Source organism: Apteryx mantelli, chromosome 12 (genome assembly GCF_036417845.1).
Source record: "Apteryx mantelli isolate bAptMan1 chromosome 12, bAptMan1.hap1, whole genome shotgun sequence".
NCBI classification, from domain to species: domain Eukaryota; kingdom Metazoa; phylum Chordata; class Aves; order Apterygiformes; family Apterygidae; genus Apteryx; species Apteryx mantelli.
Window position 1 is genome coordinate 2312783 of NC_089989.1, and position 27152 is coordinate 2339934.

General features: G+C 53.2%; 1 protein-coding gene across 1 annotated transcript in view; it reads right to left on the reverse strand.

Annotated features, from left to right (window-relative positions):
• Window positions 1-8330: 8330 nt before the first annotated feature.
• Window positions 8331-27152, reverse strand: part of TEX264 (testis expressed 264, ER-phagy receptor) — a 69601-nt gene continuing 50779 nt past the window's right edge. The window contains exons 5-6 of the mRNA XM_067303577.1: window positions 21933-22104; window positions 8331-9214 (exon numbers count right to left, since the gene is read on the reverse strand). Coding sequence (XP_067159678.1) covers window positions 8901-9214; window positions 21933-22104 — 486 coding nt within the window. The 3' untranslated portion in view covers window positions 8331-8900. The remainder of the gene's footprint in view (window positions 9215-21932; window positions 22105-27152) is intronic.

Consider the following 27152-nt stretch of genomic DNA (forward strand, 5'->3'; position numbering starts at 1 on the left):
GGGGTGCATCAGTGCCGGCAGGGGGACACACATTACCCCCTGTTGCCAGTTGCCACCCATCAAGGTGAGGGCAGCTGGTCCCAAAGCATCAGGTGGCAGGGGGTCAGAGCTGCACGGTGTCAGCAGGAGAGGACAGTGCTGTCTGGGCAGAGCACTCAGCACCTGGAAAAGCAGAGAGAGGAGACAGTGGGTCTGAGGGCTGCAAAGAGAGCCAGGGACCATCTCCCAGCAGTGCTGGTGCTGCAAGGGGATGCTCAGATGTCATGCCTGGAGACTAAGCATCAGGCTTGGGGGACCCAGAGAACCTGTTGCTCCTCCAGCAGCTCCAGGGGTGAGTCCGTTTATGTTCTCCATCCCAATGTGCCCGCACCAGCCCACATGTCCTGTAGGGAGAAGCCCCTCATGCCCTGCAGAGGGGTAAGAGAGAGCCAAGCAGATGTGACAGGCCCAGCAGCAACCCAGGACTTCCGATACATGAAGTGACACAAATCTGGAGACACAAGCTTGGGCATGGGGTCTGATCCTACCATGAAGTCTTCCAGGAGGAGCTGGCCTCCAAGGCAGGCTGGGAACCAGCTCCCACAGCAGCGCCAAGCAGAGTGGCCAGGTAGGGTAGAGCTTTTCTGGCCCATTAAAACATCAGGGAGGGAGGAAAGGAACTACAGATGCCACCCAGGGGCAGGAATGTAACCCAAGGCCAGGAACTTCACCCAGGGCAGGGATGTCTCCCAGGGGCAGGGACTTCACCGAGGTACAGGGATGTCATGAAGGGCTAGGATGTAACCTGGGGGTGGGGATGTCTCCCAGGGGCAGGGATGTCACCCAGGGGCAGTGCATCATCCAGGACAGGGGCTTTCCCCCTACAACAGAGATGTCACCAAGGGCAGAGAGGACACCACCCAGGGCAAGGACATCAGCCAGGGGCATGGATGTTGCCCAGGGACAGGGACATCACCCATGAGCAGGGATGTCAACAAAGGGCAGGGATGTTGTTTAGGGCAGAGATGTCACCCATGGACAGGAATGTTACCCAGGGGCAGGGCCATCACCCAGGGCAGGAATGTCACCTGGGGCAAGGACAGCGAGCCTGGGTTGGGCAGACAGACCCAATGCTGGCTCCAAGCAGAGCTCCCTGACCCAAACCACAACACTGCCTGCCTGGATGGGGTCTGCATCTATGTCCTGCAAATGAGCAGGACATTGCTGCTAAGTCCCATTTGCCAGCCGGACTGCCAAGCCCTGGGCTGACACACATAGACAACTCCTGTATTAACTGTATTTTAGGCACTGCTTTTTCACCCCCTTCCTTCCCCATATACTAAATTTGGAAATTTCAGGAAAAGTAAAAGCCAGATTCACTCACTGCTGCTGCATAAACCACAATGGAGCTAAGAAATCAAAGACTTTTGCAACAGACATGCCTTTTTTGATATAAATGAAGTCTCTTCAGAGATTAGTTGTCTTTTCCCAAAACATGGGAAAGTTTTGTTCCCCATTAAAGTCAACTTCTGAAACCCTGCAGGTCTAGTGTTTAGGTATCTTGGCCATGAAAGCTGGAGCTGCAAGGAGACCCATAGCAGCCTGGCAACCTCGGGATGCTCCAGCATTGGGGTGACACTACAGGTCCCTGACACCCAGGTGCAACACAGATTTGCAGCAGTGGAGAAAGGCAGCTGGATGGTTAGGGTGCTTATGGCGGAATGTGGAACATGCAATGCTGGATGACTGGATAGGAATGATGGATGGTGATGCCAGATGGTGAGGCTGCATGGTGATTCCAGGCAGTGATCCCAGAAGGTGGTAATGGACAGCATTGCTGGACAGCAATGCCAGATGGTGATGCTGGATAGCGATGCTGAATGGTGATGCTCAACAGTGGTGCTGGACAGCGATGGCAATGCTGCATGGCAATGCTGCATGGTGATGCTGCATGGTGATGCTGGACAGAGATGCCAGATCATGATGCTGGATGGCAATGCTAAACAGTGAAGCAAGAGAGCAATGCTAGATGGTGATGACAGACCATGATGCTGGACAGCAATGCTGTGCCCCCTGCTATCCCACCCTAAGGCAGCTCTGCACCCTGCATCCACCCCTGGGGCATGACCAGGGGCACCTCTTGATGCCCACAAGTGCATGGTCAGTGTCCGCAAGGCAGGCAGAGGTGCCCTGGGTGCAGAGATGCTCACTGCCAAGGAAGCAAGCCCTAGGAAGCACAGTGAGAGAGTTGACCCGAGGCTTCAGCGCCAGCTGGAAGGCAACCAGGTGATTCTCCACACCTGTCAACCCCCCAAAGAAGGGAAGAGCAGTGCGTGAAGGGTGTAATTTGGGAGGGGTGAAGAGGGCAAGCAGCTGGAACCTGCACGAGGACTTCTTCCCTCATCCCCCAAAATTGCAAGCATCTCTCCCTGGCATGAGCTGGGCAGTACCCCACCTCTCTTGGGTGCCTTCTGCCCGCAGTGAGCCCTCAGCCACCTGGGGACATTTCTTACCCAGCCCCCCCAGTTCAATGGAGCTCGGGGAGAAGGCTGAGAAAGAGTCCCTGCATAATTCGAGCAGTGAATACATTTAAGGGATGGGTACGTTGCTCCCAGGGATTCCTCAAGCAGAAAAGAGGCCAAACACACATCAGTGTGGATGGAGTCCAGTGGCAGGCTGAAGTCCAGCATATGGGGTCAGCAATGCGGGGAATACCCCTGGCTCCTCGGGGTCCAGCTCTCCCTAGGGCATCCAACATGATCCATGGGATGAAGGGCATCTTTGGACTAGGCTCTCCTGAAAGAGCAGCTCCCAAAACATCATCTGCCCTGCAGCAAGCTCAATTGGGGAGTTCATGTGCTGGGTTATGGCCACCCCTGGGGCTGCTGGGGTAGGTTGGCATGGTGCTAGAAGGGAGGACAACCCCTCAGGAACATCTGGGGAACATCTAGGGAAGTGAAGCTGCAGCTGGTGGAGAGACTTGGTGGCATCCTGAGTGCACCAGGCAAGGCAGAGCCAAGTCCATCCCAATGGACATAGTGCAGTGCTCCTGCACTCCTGCCTGCTCCCAACTGCATATGGCCTCCCCTTCCCAAAACATCATCAATAATAAAGTTTACAAGTTGCAGTCAGTTCTACGTGCCCAGAGAACATCCTAACCACCCCAGCAATTAAACTGTGGGTAGACTATGACCTACTCATATCTGACACCAGTACATTTAGGGGCAGAGTGGGATTGGAGAGGACAGGGGTATGGAGAGTCACTAACCAGGAGCACCAGCCCTCATGCAGGACCACAGGAAGTGAAAAGCCAGCCCTTGCCCCACTTCCCAGAGAGCACACATAGCCCACGTGTGCACCTGCGCTCACATATGCACCGCATCATGGCCGGACTCCTCCCTTGGGGCCGGTGCCACTGTCACTGCATGCGTACACACAACTGTATGAGTATGCACTGTGTGCATGCTCACACCCTGATATAGGTTACAAACTGTGTATTTGCACAGCTGTACACACTGCATATTCACGCAGCTCTACAGGGAATGCAGTAGGTGTGTGCACCTGTCTGCACAGAGACGCACTGCATGTGCACACATGGCTGCAGGGTGTGTGTATCTATCTGTATAGTTATGCACTGTTTGTGCACTTGCACATTAATATATTTGGTGTGCACATCTGTACACCTATGTACTATGTGTGTGTGCTCATCAGCATGGGGTACACTGTGCAAACATCTGGGCAGGGTATGCACTGTGTGTGCACATACATCTGCACAGGTATGCACTCTGTGTATATATGCATATCTGTACAGATAAGCACTGTGTGCTTAGATGCTCATCTGTACATGTAGGCAGCTGTGTGTGCACCCATCTGTACATCTATGCACTGTGCATGTGCACACATCAGTGTGGTGCACACTGTGTGTGCCAACATCTGTACATGACATGCATGGTGTGCATGCACATCTGTACAGGTATCTATGTGCACACCTGTATAAGGGCTGCACTGTGCAGGTGCACACATGCTACATAGTCCCTCTGAGAGGTGGTGTGATGGCACATGCATGTGCATGTCACCAGGAGCTGACGTGCACGCACATGCTGAGCAGGCTGGGGGCGGGGGGAGCAAAGCTTTGAAGAGTCTCTCCCATCACCTCCTTTCAGGGTCCCAGCTGGTCCCAAAGGGCCATCGTCACCTCCGCTAGGCTCTCCCCTCCCTCCAGGGTCTTCGCAGCCACCCTTCTCCCCCAGCAGCCTTCAAGCCCTAGCACACTGCAGGTTCAAACCCACCCTGGGTCTCTCACCACATCACCTCCGACCATTGCAACCATTTAGCTCCTCTTGTCCAGACTGGAGAGAGCAACGAGTAGCCAGGAAAGCACAGAAGGAGAGAAAGCAAGGAAAGAGGAGCCTAGAGCGGTTGAGCCTGCACAGTTATGGGACTGTGCCCCCAGCAGCAAGGCCAGAGAGGAGGGTGCCTCCTGCCCCACACCAGCTCTGCTGAGGAGCTTGGGCAAGGATACGGTGTCACATGTTTCACTAATCTGCCCATCCCATCCTCTCCCAAACTAGTCCTGGGCTCTAGCCACCCTTGCAGTCCACAGGATCCCATCACCACCCCGGCCAAGGACAGCTGGAGAAGGGATCTACGGGCACAACACCATCCTACAATGATCCCCAGCCATGGCACCATCCTGCCAAAGCAACATCTGTGCCCCGGGGGAGAGCGGGAAGCTGTCCCCACTTGTGCCAGGGCCATCCCTTCCACTTTGCTGCCCCACAGCCACTGTTTCTCCTTCAGGGTGCCCCAGGGGCACCAGCCTGCCCATGCTGGGGTGCTCCTGGATCTGGTCACACAGCTGGCCGCGGGCATTCCCTTGCTGGGCAGAAAGCAAGAGGGATCAGTGAAACACTAAGGGAAAAGGGGGTTGCAAAGGCCCCATCCCACCAGTGGTTTGGGGTGCCTGGATGCTGTGGGCTCAGCACTGCCAGGTCATTGCTAGGACAGGAACCTCCCCGGGGGGGTCTCGCTGCCGAGGCTCTCGGGGAAGGCGCCCCAAACCCTGCGCCCCACAGGCTTCGGGGGCTGACTCTGGGGTCCTGCCCTGGGCAGGGGGCGACAGCAGGAACAGCACCCGGCCCTGGTGAGGTCGTATTGCCTAACGGTTAAGCTCCAGTCCCAGCCACCCCACACACACGCACGCACACCCAGCCCAACCGGCGCCGTTGGCCCCGCCGCGGTGCCGGTGCCCAGCCTCGGCTCTCCGCCCGCAGCCCCGGGAGCGCCGGCAGTGGCACCGCGCTGCCCGGCTACACGCACCGGCGGCGGAGGCCCGCCGTGCCGCGGCCCCGACGGCTCCGCAGGGTCCCGGCTCCTGCGCTCCGCCGCCGCGGGCACGGGGGTCCGGGGGTCCGGGGCTGCTGCCGCTCCGTCAGGGCACGGCGTGGCCCGAGGCCACGGGGTCGGGCGCCGAGTGCCGGGGGTGGCGGCGGCGCGGGAGCCGCAGCGCTTACCTGGGCCCAGCGGGCTGCGTCGGGAGACGGTGCCGGTGCCGGTGCCGGTGCAGAAGCTGCCTCTGAGCCGCGGCTGCCGCCCGCCTCCCGCCGCCGCCTCTGACACTCCGCCAGCCCCAGCCGCGCCGAGCTGCTCCGCCCCCCCCGCCCCGGCCCGCCCCGGCCCCCGCCCCGGCCCCGGCCCCCGCCCCGGCCGCGGCCCGCCGGCAGCGGCACCCCCGGGCTCGCAGGTTCACCCCGGCCCTCCCCGCAGCGGGCACGGCCGCTCCCGGGGCTGCCCCGCCTGCCCTCCGACTGCTGACAGCTCCGGCACAGCCGGCATGGGCACAGCGGTCAGGGGACGGCCACATCCAGGCAAGGCACAGCAAGACCGGGCAGGGCATGACCATGCCCAGGCGGGACACGGCCAGTTTTCATCAGTGCACAGCCAGATCCAGGCAGGACATGGCCAGATCCAGGCAGGGCTCAGGCAGGACACAGCCGGACCAGGCAGGGCCTGACCAGATCCAGGCTGGACATGATCAGGGCACAGATCAACCCAGCAGGGCACAGGTCTACACATGCACAGCCACAGCCTGGTGTCCCTGGGGCCATTCACCCCATGCCTGGCACAGCACCCAGCCCAGGTTGGCATCATGCTCGCCAAAACCTCTGGAGGCATCCAAGGGCCCAGCACCAACCAGCTGACATCCCACAGTCCCCCAGCACGCATCCTTAGCCCAAGCACTGAGCTTGGGGGATGGCTTGGAGGATGCTCACAAGGGTGTGATCCGATCAGGGGTTCAGGGACTTCCCAAGGCAGAGTCAGCAGCTGGAGGCAGTGCTTTGGATCACTGGTTGCCTTCCAACATTTGCCCAAACCCTTCCTGGCCCCATTTGACCTCCCAGGATCCTGTAACGCTGCATCCTGATTGGTCCCCAAGAGAGCTCCATACCTCAGTGACAAGAATGGGCCGACTGGGGGTGACCAGGGGCAGAGGCAGGCAGGTGCCACCGGGGCTCTGACAGCTTTCCATGTGGCCCCAAATAACTATCTCATTGCCCCGTGCCTCAGTATCCCCACTGTGCTAGCAGGCTGAAGGTAGGGATACCGCAACACAATTCAGCACCGTTCTGTCCCCCACCCTCCAGCAGTCCTGTTTTGGGGAGGATAATGCAGGACCTCTGGGGCTAGGTCACCTCCCAGGGCTCTCACAGTGCTGGAGCCCCAGACGCTGCCAGTGCATCTCCTTCAGCACTCGAAGCACAGGCAGACCAGGGTGTTGTGGGAGAGGAGGATGCCTTGGCTGTGGGGACCCTTTCATGAGCTCTTCTGTGCCTCGCTGCTGCTTTGGCATTTCTGGCAGTAGAGGGATGATGGCAAATCCTCCCTCCCCATGTTGATGGTGCTAGGGGACAAGCGGTGTTAGGATCTGCTGTCTGGCTCCAGCCCCCAGGGAGACTCAGCCAGGCATAAATATTTCAGGGGGGTTGGTTGTTTTGTAATAACTGGCAACAAAGATAAACACCCAGGAAGAGCAATATTTTTCCATGTGGGCTGGAGGAGTTTAATATTTTATCACTCAGATCACAAAATATTTATGAACAATCTCATGTCAATCACTGGCTGAAGAGTAATCTTCACCTTCTCAAGCCAGGGAGGACATGTCCCCACCCTGGATGGATGGCCAGGTGTCCCCCATTGCAACCCCTCCCCATTGGGGACCCAGCCCTGTCTTTTGGGCCACCACATCCAACTCGTGGGAGAAAAAGCCCTGGGTTGCCAAAGGGAAACTGAGGCACCAGGGCAGAGCTGAGCGATGGGGCTGGGCAAGGAACTTAGCTCTGCTGGGCCAAGAGAGGTGCTCTAACCACTAGGCATTGCTCCAGGGCACTGTGGCAGTCAGGGTAATGACATGGTGGCTGCTTTCTCCACTCTCCAGGGGTGAGCCTGTTCTTGGCTGCCTGCTCCTCTTCCAGGGGCTGCAACCAGGGCCTGCACAGGGATCACTCTCCATCTGAGCTCTAACACAGTCCTAAATCACTCCTCCCAGACCCCTGGGCCAGCCCCAGTGGGCCACCCCACAGATGGCAGTAGTGTGCCCAGGGGTGCTGCAGACACCTACGGTCCTGCTGGATGGGACAAGTCCTGTTTTCCATGTTGATGGCCCAGCAGACAGGGTGAGCAGGGAGAGGAGGCAAGGCAGGCCATGCAGCTCTTCCCAGGCCTGTTAATGAAGAGTAAGGTGAAGGGATGGGGCAGGGAGAAAGGAGAGCTGATACAGCTGTACCTCCCCAACCCTTCTGTGCGTCTCCTGGCCCAAGCGGGCTGGTCCCGCTCACTGCTGAACCCCATCAAGAAAGCCCCAGAGAACAGGCAGGGGTTGCAAGCAGGAGGGGCGCATGGCAGTACCATGCCCACCAAGAACTCAGTGAAGTGGTATGTGGGCATTTTTACTCCCAGTGGGTTTTCAAGACCCAAGAAGAAATTATTCTCCTCCAGCAAAGGTCGGGCTCGGCTCAGCACAGCTGATGTGGCCCCCTCATCGCTCACAGAGCAGCTTGAGAAAGCAGGTGCTGTCCTGGCCCCTCAGCTCAAGCCCTTCTGTGAAAGCGAGTGCGATCAATAGGGCCATCCAGGGCATTGCCAGGCATTCATGCACTCCTCCTTGTACCGCATCCTTCTCATGGAGCACTGGGAAGGTGCAGGGAACCCGGCAATTCACAGTGGTATGGGAAAGGAGAGGCAGGCCCTGCACAGGACAGCCTGGAAGAAGTCCTGAGTCTGCAGCCTGTTCCCCACAATGGGGAAGGATAGCACAATTGGCTAAGAAGCAGTGAATAATCCTGCTGGCCACCTCAGAAGAAAAGCATCCACTTTATTACAGATTCCAAAAGCTCCCATGGCGGTTTCAGGAGGACAATTTTACACTGGATGTTTCAATTTTCAGCAAGGAAAAGAGAAGGGGGGAACAAAATCAACCAACCCTATTCATTGCTCTTTGGTGCTAGAAAACACACACCCGTGTGATGGAGAAATAGGCTGTGGGTGAGAGAGGGGCACCGACAGAGAGAACAGAGAGAGGGGGAACCTGTGCAATGCACACAACACACACCCAGAGATGCCCGCAGAGAATTTGCAAGGCAACTAGAGACACATAAACTGCAAATGCTTTTCACTGCCTGCCAGCCTGCACCTACCCCAGCACACCCTAGCATTGTAGGAGACCCACTGCCTCCCAGCTCCAACCCCGTGGCTGAACCATCTGTCCCTGTAACATTCAAACATCCTTTTTGCAAAGAGGGAGAGCAGGTCCCAGGAGGAATCAGTAACTTAAATCTCTTGGCTGGAGAGGAAGGAGACAGGAAAGACGGCCAGTTCTCGGTACTTCAAATCCCTACGAAAGGTGAGGAAGCCAGGTCTCTGCTTTACTCTTCACCTCTCTCAGCAGCAATGGGCTCCTTGGTCCACTTGCCTGTGACCTCCTGCTCTTCTGCACAGCCCAAGTCAGGCAGCAGGCCTGGGGCTCCCTCCCCATCCCCGGTGACTTCTAGGTCCAGCTCCTCGAAGGAGGAGCCACTGGCTCCGGACTCGCTGTAGCTGTGCTCACTACGATTGTCGGTCTCCTCCCGACCGCGGCTGGCTGGGAACGGCAACAGAATGGAGGTGGCCACTGAGGTGTCTCTGCTGCCGTTTGTGACCTCCAGGCTGATGGAGCTGGTCTCACTCGTGGTGTCGGCCCCTGGGACAGAGAGAGAAGGGGAGGAAGTGAATGTTGAGGCAAGGAGGGGATGCTGCATGTCTGGGTGTTCCAGTGCAATGTGCCTTTGAAGCCACCAAAAACCTTGGAGATGCCAGCAAAGCAAAAGGCCACAGCGTAGAGTAACATCTAGCTCTCATCACCTCCCGTGCCTTCAGACAAACAAACAGGCCAAGACAAGTGCTAGCACCCTTTGATGGGATGCTGGGAGTTGATTCATTAATGCTAGACCCAGAAGAGAAGCACTGAAGAGCAGGTGCTGTGAAAGTAAGCCCCCCAGCTCACCAGCAGTGCCTCAGTCTACCAGCTGTACACTGGCACCACTGCTGTTGTCTACGCACACAAGACCCAGCAACCCATTCGTGATGGAGAGTGCCCAGCCTGGGAGCGAGGGGTTAACCCTGCCCTGATCATGGCGCTGGAACCAGGAACAGTGTGCGGGGTAGGGTGACATGTTGCAAAGATCAGAGGGAAGTTGGAAGGGCTGTTTCATTCCTTGAGCACCAAATGAGGCAGGGTCGCCCAAGGGGAAAGTGGTATGTGATCAGGTCCTTGAACATGCTAAAGTCAGAGTTAAAGCTATATATGCAGCCTTCTTTGCAGAGCCTCCTAATGCTGGCTTTGACACATAGGAGTTGTTATAACTCACCCTTCATTCCTCTTCTCTCCCAGTTGCTCTAATGGGAGTAACTATGGTAGGAGAGTGACTCTGCCCACAATATGATTACGTTATGGTATCAACACCAAGCACTGGAGAAACCTGCCAAAACACTGCCATACATGCAGACCCAGTGGTGCCTACCCTGGCTAACCACATCCCACGCCCTCCTCTGCACAGCCGAGACCCAGCCCTCTCATCTCACATCGCCCAGTGTATTTCAGCTGCCAGTACAGCGACACAGACTCCCCACAAGAGCAGAAAGAGATCCAGTGCCTTTAGAGAGATGTTCTCTATAGCAGGGGAGAACCACTGGGTAGCCAGAAGGTCCCAGCTCTTCTATATGTCTGGCAAAGAAGGACAGACAGTGTTGGGAAGATGGCTGTGCACTGGGGCTGCAGCTGGCCTGCTCCGAGCCTCCCCACGCCCAGCCCATGAGCCAGGCTTCCCAGAGAAAGAGGCCTTTGGACCTCAAGAGAACATGCAGGGGACCTACAGCTGGAGAGGGGCACAAAGGGGTGCAGGCAGGACTAGGGGAGCCCAGGAGAGGTAAACCAGGGGCATAAGGGCTGACAAAGTGGAGGGAAAGCAGTGGCCCTCATCCTTCCCTTCTGCCTGACCCTGGGAACAGCAGTTAGCATCTTCCCTTTCTCTCCCCAAGCACCAAGTCCTTCTGCCCCAGCTTTTTCCTCTCACCACATGGGCCCACGCTGCCCAATGAAATGGTTCTGCCTTCCCCCACACACCCAGTGGAGACAGAGGGATGGACCCAGGCCAAGATGGGTGTGCTTGAAAGCAACAAGGCCACAAAGCACTTGGCATTACTGCCCTGCATTGCCACCATCAGGCCCTGGCTCCTTTGCAGCCTTCAAATCACATGAAAGCACAAGGGCACATGGGGCAGCAGCAAACCCAGCTCAAGGCTTGAGGATGGAGGGAAGCAGGGTGTAATCACCAATTTGCATTCCCAGCTGGATCAGCACTTCCATGTCACCGGGCCTGCAACCCCTCTCACACCAATCACATCACAGAGTCAGCAGGTGCTTGGGCCCACCCCAGATTCCTGTGCAGACCCCGGAGGCTGCCTCTGCATGCCTAGCCGGACCTCTTGGTTCACCACCTCCTCCTCAACAGATCATTGTCTCATTAGCTTGGTCAACAACACAAGTAAGGAGTTGACAAAGAGACAACTGTGTTAGATAAAGAACAGCAGCTTAATGCTGTTGCCAGAGCAACCAGCTGGGAGACAAAACTCTCCTGTAAAACATTAATCATTGTTAATTATGACATCATGGAGTTATGACAACAGCAGCAAATATTAGGTGGCCTTCCCACAGTGGAAGAAGTCTGTCCTTTCACTTGGTGTCACTCCCTTCCCCATCCTCTTCCTCTATGGATCAGCCGCCCTGGAAGCATGTGCTGGGCTCAGGCTGCCTTCTGGCTCTGTTATCACCTCTGCTTATTCCTTCTCCCAGGGGTAAGAACTACACCAAGGTGGAAGATGCCAAACAACACTCCCATTTCAAGCCTAGGAAGGGAAAATGGGGAATAACACCTGCAAGGACAAGGGAAATCTTGGGAAGCATCGTTCAGCATGACAGTTGCTCACCAACACTTGCGGTCCAGCTCAGGAGCAACACTGGAAGAGGACTGCAGGTTCATCAACACCAGCAAAGCTCATCTCCTGCGTGCACACTGCCTTGGGGACATTGCAGCCTGGGGCACACAGCCAGGTACAGAGCCAGCAAGCAGCAAAGAGAACTGCAATGAACCCAGAAGGGCTCAAAAAGAGGCAGAGGAAAGCACTCTCCTCTGAACAGCGTTAACACACTCACTCCTCCCAGCACAGCCAGATGCAGCTCCACCTTCAGACTGTGGCACATGAGCTTGACCAGCCCTCTAAAATCAGGGCTGCCCTAGAAAGAGGAAAGGGTTCCCTGCAGGGATCGCCAGCCTTCCCAAATGTCCAGCAATAAAACCCTCCACCTTTTCTCCAGCTCAGTGGCCAGCGCTCTGGCTTCTGGAAGGAAAGGACCTACCGGAGGATTCCTCTTCAAAACACTGTTAAATTGCCATACATTCTTTGCTGCTTTTGCTTCTTGGCATGGTTGGCTGCCAAGAGAACTGCTTGGAAATGGCAGTTCTTTCCCTTCTGAGCAGCATCATCCCACAGTCCCACCTTCACAGCAAGAACAATTCAGAGAGGACCAAGCAGCAGCAGCAGGACTGGAAGCAAACAGGAAATGCACAGAAAAAAAGCACAGCCACTCACTGACCAATCCTGCCTTCATCCTGCCCCTGCAGGCCCACATGAGAGGAGTTTTGCCAGTTCTTAGCTGAGGCTAACATTAGCAATAAGAAATCACCCAAGCAACTCCTCTCCCATCTCTGCCAAGGTTCACAGGCCAGTGCCTATGCTTCACCCCAGAAGTGTTTGCATTTCAGCAGGTGACATGAGCTGAGCTCAACAAAGCACTCAGCTTTCCAAACAAGCAGTGCTCAGAGAATACTCACTGAAGGGGAATAAAGAAACACCACCCCTGGAAATGCTACACTTTTTCTGCAAGATCAGGGAGAGTCTTAACATAGAAACCACATTTACTCTAAGTTAAAAAAGATGTTTTGCATGCTGCTGGTTAGGTGCTCACTGAAGGAGACCATGGGTGGCAGGGAGCTGAGCAGGCAGAGGAGGCAAAAAGTCAGGAGCTCCTGTCCCACCTGCAGTAATCTCAGCAGGGCAGTGGGTCAGCCGAGACCCTCTAGAAAGATCAAGAGCACAGGGAGATGCAGGAGATGAAGAGCACACAGTCTCCAAGCTCACTGCAAGATGGGTGCCACTTCCTTAAGAAGATTGCCTTTTACATGAGCTCTAAACTGCACACCAGGATTTGCACAAACCCTACTGCATACCAAGACAGGGCAGCCTGTCTTGCACAGTGCAACCATTTGTGGAAAGCTGCAAATGGGCATGCTGGGCATCAAACAGCGCAGTAGCCATCTCAGACAAACATCCAAAGGAACTTAGGGAACCGGCCTGCAGCAGAGGATCCTTTCTTTGTTGCTGGCCTGCTGGTGTGGGCAGCTTGGGCTCACTTTGGTTGACCAACAGGAAGCACTGGGAAAGGCTCATAGGGAAGTAAAGCAGAATTTTAGGGCTGTGGGATCAGCCTCGTAACAGATTTTCAACAAATGGGTCAAGCCAACAGACTGTGTAAAACATGCAGCCCCACACATTCATGTGCGCTGACTTACATGGTTGGGCCAGGGTGAGCCAGGTCCCTGGTAGAGCCTCCCTGCAGAGTCCCTGCAAGGAAGGACAGGCTCTGACTGGAGGAACATCCTAGACAGGCAAAGCAGTAGCTCCTGTCTCCTTTCAAATAAAGCCTTAAAACTCCTGAGGCCATCCAAGGCTTTTCAAGCTCCCTAGCAGGGACCTCAAAAGATCAAGTTTAGCCAAAGAACTGGTGTAGCTTCAGTGCGTTGAGGTCACACAGACACACTCCCTCCATGGCTCACCGGTGTCAGGGCAAAGCACAGCACGCAGCTTCTGGACTGAAGCTCACACCATTCGTGTTCATCTTGAGTTCCTCAAAAAGCTGGGCCAAGAGTGAACCAAGTCTTTCTCTGCCTGCACAAAATCCTGTATTAAGGAGGGGACAGTTCTAGCTGAGGAGCTGTCATGTAACCACAAACCACAAAATAAAGGAAGTCTTGAGGAGACAAGCACCAGCTTTGGAAGTTAAAATACATGGATAAAGCTGACCTACAGTTGTAGTAGCTCTGCTCTAAGCTGACTTCACAGAAAAATGCTGTTGTTCTCACCCCCAGCAGCCTTGTCTCTCTTCTGCTCTGAGGGTGACAAAAAATAGATTTATGTTTCCTTTTAGCCAGGCACTTTTTCACCGCTCTGTCACTTTTGATCATGTTTGAGCAGCCTCAGCTGGCAAATTTGCCCATTTCAGCAGCCTCGTTCCATTCTGCACAGTACAAGGCTTGCTCTGGTACAGCCTTCCAGCCCGGCCAGGGAGGGATAGAAGGCAGCCAGAATGTGCAGGGGCGAGAGAAGGAGCCGTTTGCTCTCGTGGAAAACGCGGTCACCTTTGGAAGGGGGACGTGGCATGAACCCACATATGTTCCAGCAGATTTACAGCTGAGCCCAGGGAGGCCAGGCAGGGAATATGGTGGGGGTCTAAGGGGCCAACCAGACCAAGGCTGGTCTCTTCAAAAGGTGCCTTGTGGGTAGCAGGGATTCAGCTCTCATCTCATGAGCACTGAGGTTTCTGGCAGCCCTCACTCCCAGGAGGGACTGGATCTTACAGCACTTCAACCTTTGCAGCCAGTGTTTCAAACCTCCGAAGCCCAGCTGCAAGTCAAAATCCACAACCAGTGATCCCCACCACCCCAGGTTTAAGCCCTGTATAGATGCTCTTCAATCGCAGTCTTTCCTTACACCTCATGTTACCACTCCTGGCTTAGCAACAGGGCCTTGCAACAGGACCTTAGCAACAGGTCACTGCTAAGGAAGAGCCATTATTTTATTATTTGGGTTGAAGCAGAGCAAGCTGCTGACCAGCAAGGACTTCAGATAAGGCATGGGCTCCAGATGTGGGAGGCAGCTGGAGGATGCAAACCAAAGTCAGGACAAGGCCCATGAGAGATGTGGTGGTGAGTCCCTGCTCCATGGCCTTCTGCACAGCATTGGGGTTTCTTTCCTACCTTGCAGATGTCCTCCCAGCTCTTCCTGCCTGACTGTCTTCTGGACACAGCTTCCCTCCCTGGAAATTCAAATTTCCAGCCATTCTCAGAACAATGCCTTGGGACTCCCAGGTGTCGAGTCTTTCCTATGTAAATAAAGTTGGTAACATAGCTGCACAGGGTCCATGCTGTACAAGAGCTGACTGTAGGAGCTATCAGCTCTCTCAAGACCAGCTGGACACTGAGGAGCAAAGCCCAAGTCAGCAGCCCCTTATGAAAAGGTTGTCTGTGATATTTCTCAAACAGAACCTGCAAGGGACTCTTAAGAGAGTCCTGCAAGGGGCAGCAATATTCACTCAGCAAGGAAAGAGCCCTACTCCCCAGCCAGGTCCTCCAAACCTGAACTGGGATATGGCAGGGCCCAACAAGAGTGTCAGAAGGAGGCCACGATGGCCAGGACAGGAAGACTTAGTCCCTCCTATCATTTTCGCACGGCCCTGTCAAGCTTTGACAGTCCACCGAGTTCCCACACCTGTCCCTGTAGTTGGCTGCTGATGAGAAGCCCATATACAGCATCTCCCCCACTCCATAAAGGACATTGAAACTAACTCAAAATAGCTGGGGAAAAGGTCAGCTGCAGAGCCAGGGAGGGGAAGAGCTGCAGTCTAAAACATGCCTTGCACCAACTGCTTCATCTTGCCCATGGCACCTTCTTTTGTCCTCCAAAAAGCAGGCTGATATGATGGCACAGATCCCCCGCATCCCACTTTTCAAGACCTTGCTAGCCTCTGCTCTGAGAGCTGGCCCAAGCTCCTGGGTCCAACAAGGGTTTTCCCTATGACATGCAGCTAGGTGGAAAGACACAGTCCTGTGAAAACACTCTTATTTATTCTGCTTCCTCCAAAGACAGCATAGCCATCCTGCTGCAACAGGTTCACAGATCAGGAGCACAGAACCTAAAAAGTTTTCCTTTGTGAAAAAGAGAGACAGTTTCTGACTTGCAAGATGCAAAGACTACTAAACATAGCACTGGAGCCAATCTAACTAGGCTGTGACCACCGGCAGTGTCTGAACCCCAAGGACTTGACTTATTATTATAACAAGATGTATATTGTATTAATACTGGGGCTGTGCCCAAGCTGGAAAGGATAAGATGGCTCGTCCACAGGAGTACAGTGTGTTCTGAGGGTCAGGAAAGCCAAAAGCAAGTGAAAGCATTGAAGTATGAGGCTTGAAGCCAAACTACGTCCGCTTGGGATTCTCTTTCCAGGCAGAGGAATGGCCAACCATTTTGCAAACTGAGACAAGACTTTGCAAGTCCAAAGCGACAGACAGTGAGGACAGGTCAGATGGGACAACTGCTTGGCAGGAGCTGGCCACACATTTTGAAAGAGGGGAAGTTCTTGAAGACCTCACTGCCTTGGAGAGGGCAGAGCAGCCAAACGGATCGAGTAGCCAGTGGCACTGACTTTGCTGTTACTGGGGTTGCAATCGCCATTGCAACTACAATGCTGAGACACCATAGCACAGCGTACGCTACAAAGACAGCTGGGTCTAAGGGACCCAGGGAACAAGCCTGGGCTGAAGGCTACACTAGGTGGTGTGCAGCCCACCCAAAGGCCAGGGCCAAGGCTGAGAGTGCCACCTAAGAAGAAGGGAAGCCAAGAAGCCAACACCAGGAGCCAGGACACCAGCCAGGTGAGAGGTGCAATGGCCAGAGACAGCTTCTGACCAGCTAGGGAGCCTTAGACAGCAGAGCAGCTGCTCCCACAGAGGAACTGCTCATCTTACAGCTGCTAAAGAGCCTCAGCAGGGCCCCAGCCACCCCAGGCAGCTCAGTCCTGGGGACAAAGCAGCTTCCAGCAGCCCTGGGCCACCCTGGGTAAGGTCAGCTAGAAAACCTCCTGGGAAAGAGGGCTGGCTTGCTCCCCTCTCACATCACCCTGCTGGGACACAAATGTCTAAGCAGAATTCCCCTCTTGGTGCACTTGGGCCCTCTCTTTCCCCAGCCTGATCAAATATTCATCGCCTCTGCTGCTAAATAATAGATCAATGAGCTGTCAGAAGAGGCACAACTAATCTGAGCTTGCTAAAGCCCGTACAAAAGTCACCAGGTGCCAGGGCAGGCCAGGCAGAACAGCAGGCAGGCCAAGTCCCCACATGGCAGGCAGAAATGTCCCTGTCTGTGCGTGAACTTGGCACTGTGAGCCATGCCCCAACCCGGGCCCGGCAGGAGGGGCCTGCTGGGATGTTTCTTTGACAGTGATGGTGGTTAAGGTGGGGGATGGTGATTAAGCAGCAAAAAGGACAGGGGTGAGGCAGAGTACATCAGGAAGGGTCACCAACGTCCCCCCATCACATGGGGGCTCAGCAGGTGATGTCACCAGAGTTACACAGACAGGCCGCCGGCCGCCTAGTTTCTTGCCTATCTCAACTGAACAGTGCCCAGCAGTGTCCAGGGGAGTCACAGGCTGCAGGACTGAGGACTTGAAGACTGGGGAAACAGTCCTGGGCAACACACATCGGAGTACTGGGCAAAGGGCAGGCAGCCTTCCTCAGAGCAAGAGGGAACAGTCCAGTCTCCACTCTGGAAATGCCACATGGTCCTGGGAACATGGTTGGAAGAAACCTTCTCCAAAACAGACTGCTGGACAGACTTGACTCCAGCAAAAATAGCACCTGAGCCTCTTGGCAGAGCCATGTGCTTAGAAACCATCTGTGTTCTCACCAGGAAGCCCATGTCAAGAGGCGACTTTTGTTTGCTTTCATCTTCCACTCACTGCAGCAGGTTCATGCTCAGGAACATGCTGCTGAGAACAAGCCTGGAGCGAAGGCCCACTGAGTGCAACACTGATGCCAAAGCCCAAGAAAATAATTAAGTACAAAACAAAACTAATTGTGATTGACACTGGCCCCCTGGAGACCCATCAGCCGCGTTCCAAAAATGTTCCCTGTCTTTCTGATGACCCTGATGATTGCAAAGAAGGGACAGAGTTGATGCTGAGGCATCAGCATCTCCCAATTCATTCCATGTGTGTTGAGTACATCGGTCCTCAGAGAAGCAGCGAGAATCTTGCTCCATGCATAGAGAGATGACAAAGAGTAAAGACATTGGATCAAACCCAGCAGCCTTTGCAGTTACTGGTTTCACTCAAAGCTGGAGGCACACAGCACCTTGCAGGATGAACTCAAGAGAGAGGAAAGACAACACATGACAGCCTAAATGAGAGAGGTGCCTTCCCCGCTACAAGGTCAGGCGCTCACTGCTCAGGTTCAAGAAAACAAATCCAAGTCCTTGTTGCACACACAAGTGGCTGGCTTCTGTGTATCACTAGCCACACTGAAAGGTGGGGGAAAAGGCAGAGCCTTCCACTGGAAATTCCTAAAGTAATTAATTCAAGCCAGCTTGGGAATTGCTGGTATAGCTGCTTGTGGAGAGCTTGGAGAGCCATGGTTGAAAGGTGCTGTGTCCACACAAAACATTATTAAGCATTATGGTTGCTCTGAAATCAAACATTCATTTATGCTTTCATTCAACATTCAACATTTTGGGGGAAGAGGGGGAAAAGAGGGCTTAAATATTCCAACTTGGGGCTCCAACTGAACAAGGAGTGATGGTCCAACACTGCCTAGTGCAGAGCACCCTCAACTGCCATTTGTCTTAATGAGAGGAAAAGGTGCTCAGCACTTTCCCAACTGATCCCACTTACTTTGCGACCCAGCAGGGAGCAAGAGCACCATTTCTGGATTTCCTCCATTCATGTATGGCCACTGCCTCTGGAGGAGCTGATTTGCGCCAGCAGAGAACAGGGCCCACTCACATCCCTCCAGGAGCACCCCTGCTCTTTCCAGACTGAGGTGGAATCAGGACTGTCAGCACTGAGGTGAATCAAGCAATAATCCAAGCTCTTGTAATTAGAAGAGGGGAAAGCACCGAAAGGCAGACTGGGACATTGCTGTACCTGTACTCCAGCCAGGAGACAAATGAATGAAAGCTGTCAAAGACACCCTGGGAACTGCAGGATCATTAAGAGCTTGTACTGGCCATCACACCTGTTTCAAGGAGCTGTGACTAAGCTGAACTAGCTCTCTGAGCAGCTCACCAGGGAAGACGGGAATAAAAAAAAAGGGATAGGAAGAAAAATCATTGCCTTCTCTCTCTCCAACTCAGAGGTGGGCCTATGAACAAAATGGTTGCACAGATCCAGGAGCAATAGGAGCAGGCAGCATCATCCAGGACAGAAAATACATGGAAAGGGGGGAATAGGTCTCTACCATTAACATTTTTGGCTTGGTTTCTAGGGAAAGTCATGGTCTGTGTGTTTGTCTGCACGTGCTTCCCTCACCCTAATGCCTTCTGAACCCAGTCCCCTTTCAGCTGCTTCAACTGCAATTCTCAAATCTGTAAAGCATCATGTTCAAAACTTTTGAAATGAGAGATCAGGCAGAGCAGAGACAACCATCAATTGTCCCTGTCCAGCAGGATCTCCTCTCATGCTAGGATTCAGGAAATCCATGTAGGACTTCAACGGCAAGAAGCAAAGCCCTAAGAAAGCAGGCTTCCCCACCACAGTGTTCACGGACCGCCTGCTGACTCCAACCAAAGCACCTGTGTTGCTGAAACAGGGTCTGCCTGACAGCCCCAGAGACTCAACCATTGTGGCCAGAGCAGCACAGACAACAGTAAATTGAGTTTTTCTCATCAACAGGCTTCCTGGCAGGCACCCCTCTTCCAGGAGAAGAGGCAGTCTTTCCCCACAACCTGGGGCATGCTGCATCCTCAGTCACCTCACTCAAAGCATTCTGAGCCCAGATAACTTGAGTCCCGCAGGTCAGTGGCTGCAGGACAGAAATGCTCTTTGGCCACCATCTCCCTCTGCCCAAAGTCACTGCCAAGAAGGCCTCCCCACTGTCACTCCCCACAGAGCAAGGATCACTCACCAAAACATTCATTGTGTGACAGCAAAAATACAGCAGGCTGGGGGCACTGTGACATCACAGGGATGGAAGAGTTGCATTTATGACCTCAGGGATTCTCAGACAATAATGACACAATCAACCAGAGAGCTTGTCAGTTCCTTGGCCCTCTCCAAACCCCAGTGGGGTTGGGTGAGGAAGAGTGATGTGATGATCTCGGCCCCAGACATTCTCTACAGCTCCCAGACCCATTTCCGTTTCTGTGCTCAGCAGTGAAGATGGTAACAATGATGATATTTAAACTTAAATTTTTAGTCCTTACAGAGGCAATGCCAACCTCTTAAAGCTATTATTATTTTAAGCTGGTTTTCTGCAGACTCAGCAGACAACACTGCATCAGAATGCATTTATGAAAGCTTATCTATGCAACTGGAAAGGTGGTGGTGGAGGAGCCATGAGAGAATTGCTGTCACAGCATGCTGCTATTTCTAGGAAGCCCATCCCATGGTAGTGGCCATACATCACTTGCGATCTAAAATCTGAAACAGCTTCCTATCCCTTCCTCTAACTGGGCAGGAGGATCCACCACCAAGGAAATCTTGGCAGGAAAGTCACAGAAAAAGCACCAAGAAACCAGGCAGCCCAGGAAAATAAATGCACTGAATAATTCTCCATCTGTGCTGGCTGGGGGTTCATATACCATCTAGAGTGGGTGCAGCCTGGACAGGCCTGCCAGGAGCAAAAAGTCTAGGGTTTTGGACATCATCTCATTTCAGCATTCTCCCCCTCTCTCAAGATCCCTCCATTTTTCTGTTGCAATGTAGAAGCTGTAAGTTTGAAAACAGCACATTGACCAAAATCCATCTACTAGCACCAGAGTGGAGTTATTCAGAACAACAGTTCAAAACACCTTAACTCTGTCCCAGTGTGTCTATGCATTACAAAACATAGTTTTCTTTCCACAGTTTCAGAAGCAAAATTACTCCAGGCCCAAATTTCTGAGACTAGACGTATAGAAATGTGCATATGCAATTACAGGAACCAAGGACCTGAAGGAGCTTTTGTTCACATTAGTTCTGTTGTCCCTTTATAAAAGTAGGCTGAAAGCTACACAAAACAACTAAAGGCCTATGTCTGAAGAGCATGACAAGTTTTAGCATCACGAGAGCAAACACTGCAGAGCTGCCCAGCCCTTCTGCCAGATGAGCACCTGAGGCTTGTATGTCACAGCTTCTCCTGCTACATACATACATCTTGACACATCTTGAACTGTCCATGTGTGACCTCATTGCATGACCAGATGTTCATACTACTGCCTGAGGGGCCCTTGGAAAGAAAATGTGAGGGAGCAGGCAGCAGGGCCCAGTCAGTGTTCTGGTAAACCAGGGTTAGCCCCCAAACCAGCCACTCTGATATAAAGTCAGACAAAAAGGTGAAAAGTAGAAAGAGTGCCATAAAAATACTAGAACTCAAAACTTTGGGAAAACACTCAAATTAGACTCTTAACTTCAGTACTAAATGGAAAGAGCTCCCACAAAGCATTTTTCCTGCTTGTTTTTACAGTGAACATGATTAAGAATTAAAGCAATTCAAAATTGAAGATGTGTAAAAAAATCACCAAACTACTCATGAGGCAGAGAGGCACGTTCCATAGCCAGAAAAGGCTGTCATGTTTTTTTCATGTCCATTACACAAGCAGGGCAGGAAGAGGCACTTTCCCCAGAAAGTCGCCGTATGAGCCTGTGAAAGTCCAGTATGTAGAAATCCCCACTGCTTGCCTAAATCTCAAATTACACAGCTTTCGTATCTCACAAACATGTGAGTATGTGGGCCGACTGCAGTAACTAGCATTTCAGGTTACTATAGCACTGCTGTTCTGCGCCTACAGTGATTGTGGTCTCTTCCTTTATAAATACATACAGACTCCAACAGATCTCTTTAAGCAGATGCTATTGGATCATTCTACCACCAGCTACAGAAAACTGGTATTTAAGTTCTTCACAATCCCAATATGTAACAGTTGAAGATGAGATCAAGAAAGATGTATATGACAAGGAAAAAAACAAGCCCAGCTGCAACCAAAAGTTGCAATATCCAGCTCTGTTATAATATTAGGGGACCAGTGCCTCTGCAGCAGCACTGAGAGCAGATTTTCCCTTTCCCTGACATCACAGGCATGACCATGTACTCTCCAGGGCATGGCATGCATCCTCCAGGACAAGATCAGGCTTTATTTTTTCAATCACAGTGATAGGAAATGGATTCACTGAAATTTGGTGGTTCCCTGATCAGGCAGGCACTTAGTGGGCATAGATCAGCCCCCTCAATGGCTGCTTTAACAGAACAGCAATGGAGACATCCGGGGCCCCTGACCTTTGGGAAGGCAGATGCCAAGAGAAGAAGAGAAGCTTGCACATGAGTCACTCATACCTGTGATATCTGTCTGGGCATCTTCAGCCTCAGCTGCCATGGCCCTGCTCTTTCTCTCCAGCTCTTTCATTTCAGGCACGTAAAAGTCCCCTTGGCGAGCGAGGGGACACACAAAATAGATTCGGTCTTCTTTGTAGATTTCAAGTCTGGGATGGGCACACAGCTTCCTCTCCTGAAAGAGAGCAGGCAACCATGACATTAGGAATGTACCTCCATCCCTGGCAGCCACCTCATCAAGCAAACCTGCTGATGGTGGCTTGTGATAAGCTGGCAGAGTTACAGACCATTCAGTTTTACCCACAGCCCTGATGCCATAGATGCTTGGGCTCCAAGAAGAGAGATGAGTCCCCTTCACCATGTGCCCACATGCCATCCAGAAATCGCAGTGCCATCTTCCCCATGGCACCAGCTTCTGCATGTGAAGGACCATGGGTTCAGCCAAGGAAGGTCAGCAGCAAGCAGCTGCACCAGGCTCCTAAAGGAGGTGCCGTGTTGCTGAGCCCTGGAGAGGCCAAGACACCCGGCTCACCTTCAGTGACCCACTTCTGGAAGACCAAACTCACCACAGTTTTCAGCATGGGTGTTTCAGAATAGACTCATACCCCAGGAAGCAAGCCAGGGTTGTAACTGCTCCACACGGCAGAGGTGCTTTGGGGGAAAGGAACAGGGAACCCATTCAGTCATGCTGGACATGCCAAACCACGCATGGAAGCACCAAAGCTCTGTCTCCCATGTCCTGAGACATGCCAGGGCCGTGCCTCTGCTGACTGCCACCCCCACTCTCCATATTGCCAGCAGCGAGGGATTTTGGGGAACCCAGCAGCTGCTCTCGCAGAGCCTGCCAAGCCTCCAACCTCTCTTCTCAGCATGGATGCAAGAGCCCTTCGAGCAGGCACACCACTTTCCTGCTAATTAATATAATCCAGAAGCGACAGCTAAAGCAGCCCCTTTCAGAAATGCGAGGGCAGGGGGAGTTGGAGATGAATTCATTGCACTTCAGACAATTTTCCCTCCTCCTCTTCCTCACCCGACCTCCACCTCCCCCCTGGCAGTACACTTCAGGCTCACAGAGACCCAACCAGCCCAGCCTCTGCCAGCCTGGCAGGGACATGTGATGGGGGCACTTTTCTCCTAACACCCTGGTTTTCCCCAGGCCCACATGAAGTCAGGTAAGTGGGGCTCTGGGCACACAGGGGGCCAGGGGCCAGGCTGAAAAAAGCAGCTGGACCCTGCTTGCTATCCCCTCCTCACCCACCCAAATGCCCCTTTGCCTGCCAGAGGGGGCAGACTGTTTACAAGACAGGTGAGAAGGAAGAGTGTCTCTTCAGTGGGTTTTTGCCTTTTCAAATCACTGACAACTTTTATTTTGGGAGCTCAGGCAGCACAACGCATATTCCCAGAGCCCTGTGCTGGAAAAGCCTATGCCAGAGAGTGGGGAGGGCTGCAAAGCCATGCCTGTTCTGCAGGCAAAGCACCTACAGAAACCAAAAAGGATGCAGCGATGTGGAGCTGGAGCATAAGGACCTTCCCACTGTACAAACCAACATCTCATGGCTGTTCCTGGATTTCATCCTCTCCCTGTTCTGGCTCTTCTTACAGGTTGAGTGAGGTCCAGGGAATTAAAGGGTAAAGGAGGATGGGACATTGGCTTCTCAAGATATGTCGACTCGATTGCCAGTAATCACCCTCCATCCCCAGTTGTGCAGAGCTTGGGCCTGACTCTATACAGAAACAAGGCACTAGCTGCCCCCAACCATCCTCCTCCTACCTGCCCAGCCAGAGACTTTCTCAGCCTCAAAGGGCCAAACCACTCTCTGATCAGCTTTCCAAACCCTCTCCTCCCCACAGAAAGCCCCCACAAAGCCAGGCAGCTCTGACCCCACATTACCAGGAATCAATCAAAAACGTGAGAAAGGGATGGAGAAACTGCACGGAGCTGCCCACTAAGGCTGGTTTGATGAGACAGGTACTGGCTACCAGGAAGAGAAGGCAGGAGGGATTATTGCCAGCATCGAAGGAGCCTTTGGAGAAATGTTCAGAGCCTATGCACCTGGGGGCAAGTGGGGGAAGCCAGAGGTGGTGCAGAACCTCCTTTCGCCACTGCCTTCTGACACCCTCTCATGCAGCTCCTGCAGTGCTTTCCTCTCACTGTCAGGGCCTCCAAGTGCAAGGATGGTGGCATCCCCCTGTCTGCCTGGGCTGCTGCCCTGGGGTACATCCCATGCACCCCAAACTGCCACATCCCCGTCGGTCACAGCTTGCGCAGATATCCTTGCAAAGGGTCTCAGTCCCTCCCAGGGCTCTCTCTGCAAGTCCTGAAGCCAGGGCTGGCCCCTCACTTCTCGCCAATAGCAGCTCTATGGCCATATTAACTAACCTTACAAAAACCTGTTTATTCCCATTGCTGTACCAAACCTCCTCTGCTCCCAGGAATGGACTGAGCTGCTTTTAAACCATTCATTTCCTGGCCAAATGAAGGCATCAGGCAGAGTCCACAACACAGAAGAGCCAAAGCAAACTTCTCTCCCCATCCCCAGCACCAAGGCTCACTGTCTGAAGAGCCATCTCCATGCTGATGTGATGCTGTATTTCTCTCCCTGACCCTGCTGCCCAGGGAATGGACACACAGGATATCATAGAGGTCTGAACCAAAAAGGTGAGAAATGGAGTAATGAAGATGAGCGAGCTGGAGCTAGCGGATGACCTCCCAGCAATGCGGGAGATCACGGGAAACTTCAGGCACAAAGCGCAGGTGAGGAGCTGATGGCAGCCATCACCTCTCCTTAAACAGTGACTTTCAAGGCCAGCTGTGGTCCCCAAATGCTCTCATGAGCATTTCTATCAGTGTGAGGCTAACAACTACCCAAAAACAGGCTGCGGAGCAGAGAGGCAGGAACATCCTGCCAGGAGCACTCAGGACATCTAAACCATTCCTCTAAAGAGAGTACTCAAGGGGGCAATACTCCATTTATAGGCAATAACACAGTCACCTCCAGTCAAATCAATGCCACCCAATTACTCAAACCTTTGGGCTGGAGCCAAGAAACCCTTCCAGATTCCCTGTGAGGAAGGATGGAAGCAGGATACACAGTGAAAAAAGCTGATATGAGTCATTTTCAGGCCTAGTCTTTCAGGGAAAGCCAGCAGGAACACTGACAGCTCAATGCCTTGGATAAGTGGCCTAGGGTATTTTGTGGCAGGTGTCCAAGGGCCACAGACACTAGTGAAAATCTTCACTTTCTCTCCATGGGGCCTCAGTTTCCCCATCTGCAAAACAGTCATGGAAATGTGAATTGTAAGCCTTGAGAATATAGGGGGCCGTAGCTGCTGACGGAGAGCAGGCAGTAGAAAACAAACTCAAGCTTGGGCAGAGTTTTTACTGGTGCAGAAGGCTTACTTGTCGCATTCCAACATCTCAGAGCCTAGATGAGCTCAGACCCAGAGTTTTGGCAGAGTGAGTCCCTTATCCGACTGACTAAATCAAGGCAATTTGTGAAATCCCAGCACCTTGAAAACTCCTGGCTAGGCAGTGTCCAAGGTTAGGGTCCAGCCCCTGTTTAACTGGGGCATACAGCAAGCTCTGAGCCCCTCATGGAGGCATCAGCGCTGAACAGGGAAATCAGTTTTCTCACCTACGTGCTGCAGGAACAAGGAAATACAGCCCCCTCTAACATCCTGTGCAGGCGATACCTCTTGTGACCGAGCTGAGAGTACTGCTGAAAGGAAAACACATTTCTGACAAGCAGGCAAACCCAATCCCTCAAAGAGGCTCGCAGGAACACGGGCAGGCTTCCAATGCATTTGAAGCCTAGAGTTCCCACTTCTAGGCAGGTGAAACAGTAACACACACAGATCAAAACTGTATTAAATAAAAACAAGTTGAGTTGTTTTTAGCAGCAGAGCAGAGGCGGCTCATGTAACTCCCGCTTTTTAAGCAACAAACCAGACAAGAATCCTCCCCACCACTCTGCCCCTTGCTCCACTAACAACAAGCCCATCAGGGAATCTTCAGCTCCATTAGTTATTTTAGGTTACTGCAACACATACCAGAGACAGAGATCTCCAGGATTCATTGGTTTTTTGGAGGGATCCAGCTGGCCCTCCACCACTTAATGCAGACTAGGACAATGCAAAGGATATTAGAGCAGAGAGACTCTCACTAAGATACACATACTCTAAGCAGTCTAAAACCTCAGGGCTGCAGTCTGGCCTCCAAGACATCCCAAGCTGACTACCCAAAGCCCACCCTGGGATTCCTGAACAGCAGTTCTGGGACATACTCTCTCAAAATGATTTGTCAAGGCTGCTACAAGTCCCCTTCCAATTATACAGAAATCACAGAATCACAGAATCGCTGAGGTTGGAAGGGACCTCTGGAGATCATCTAGTCCAACCCCCCTGCTCAAGCAGGGTCACCTAGAGCACCTTGCACAGGATTGCATCCAGGCGCGTTTTGAATATCTCCAGAGAAGGAGACTCCACAGCCTCTCTGGGCAACCTGTTGCAGTGCTCTGTCACCCTCACAGTGAAAAAGTTTTTCCTCATGTTCAGATGGAAGCGTCTGTGTTTCAGTTTGTGCCCGTTGCCTCGCGTCCTGTCGCTGGTCACCACTGAAAAGAGTCTGGCTCCATCCTCTTGACACCCTCCCTTAAGATACTTGTACACATTGATAAGATCTCCTCTCAGCCTTCTCTTCTCCAAGCTAAACAGGCCCAGCTCTCTCAGCCTTTCCTCATAAGAGAGATGCTCCAGTCCCCTAATCATCTTCGTAGCCCTTGGCTGCACTTGCTGCAGTAGTGCCACATCCCTCTTGTCCTGGGGAGCCCAGAACTGGACACAGTACTCCAGATGTGGCCTCAGCAGGGCTGAGGAGAGGGGGAGAATCACCTCCCTCGACCTGCTGGCAACACTCTTCCTCATGCACCCCGGCATACCATTGGCCTTCTTGGCCACAAGGGCGCATTGCTGCCTCATGCTTAACTCCGTGTCCGCCAGCACTCCCAGGTCCTTCTCCGCAGAGCTGCTTTCCAGCAGCTCAACCCCCAACCTGTACTGGGGCATGGGGTTATTCCTCCCTAGGTGCAGGACTCTGCACTTGCCTTTGTTGATGCAGTTCCTCTCCGCCCAGCTCTCCAGCCTGTCCAGGTCTCCCTAAATGGCAGCACAGCCCTCTGGTGTATTGGCCACTCCTTGCAGTTTGGGATCATCAGCAAACTTGCT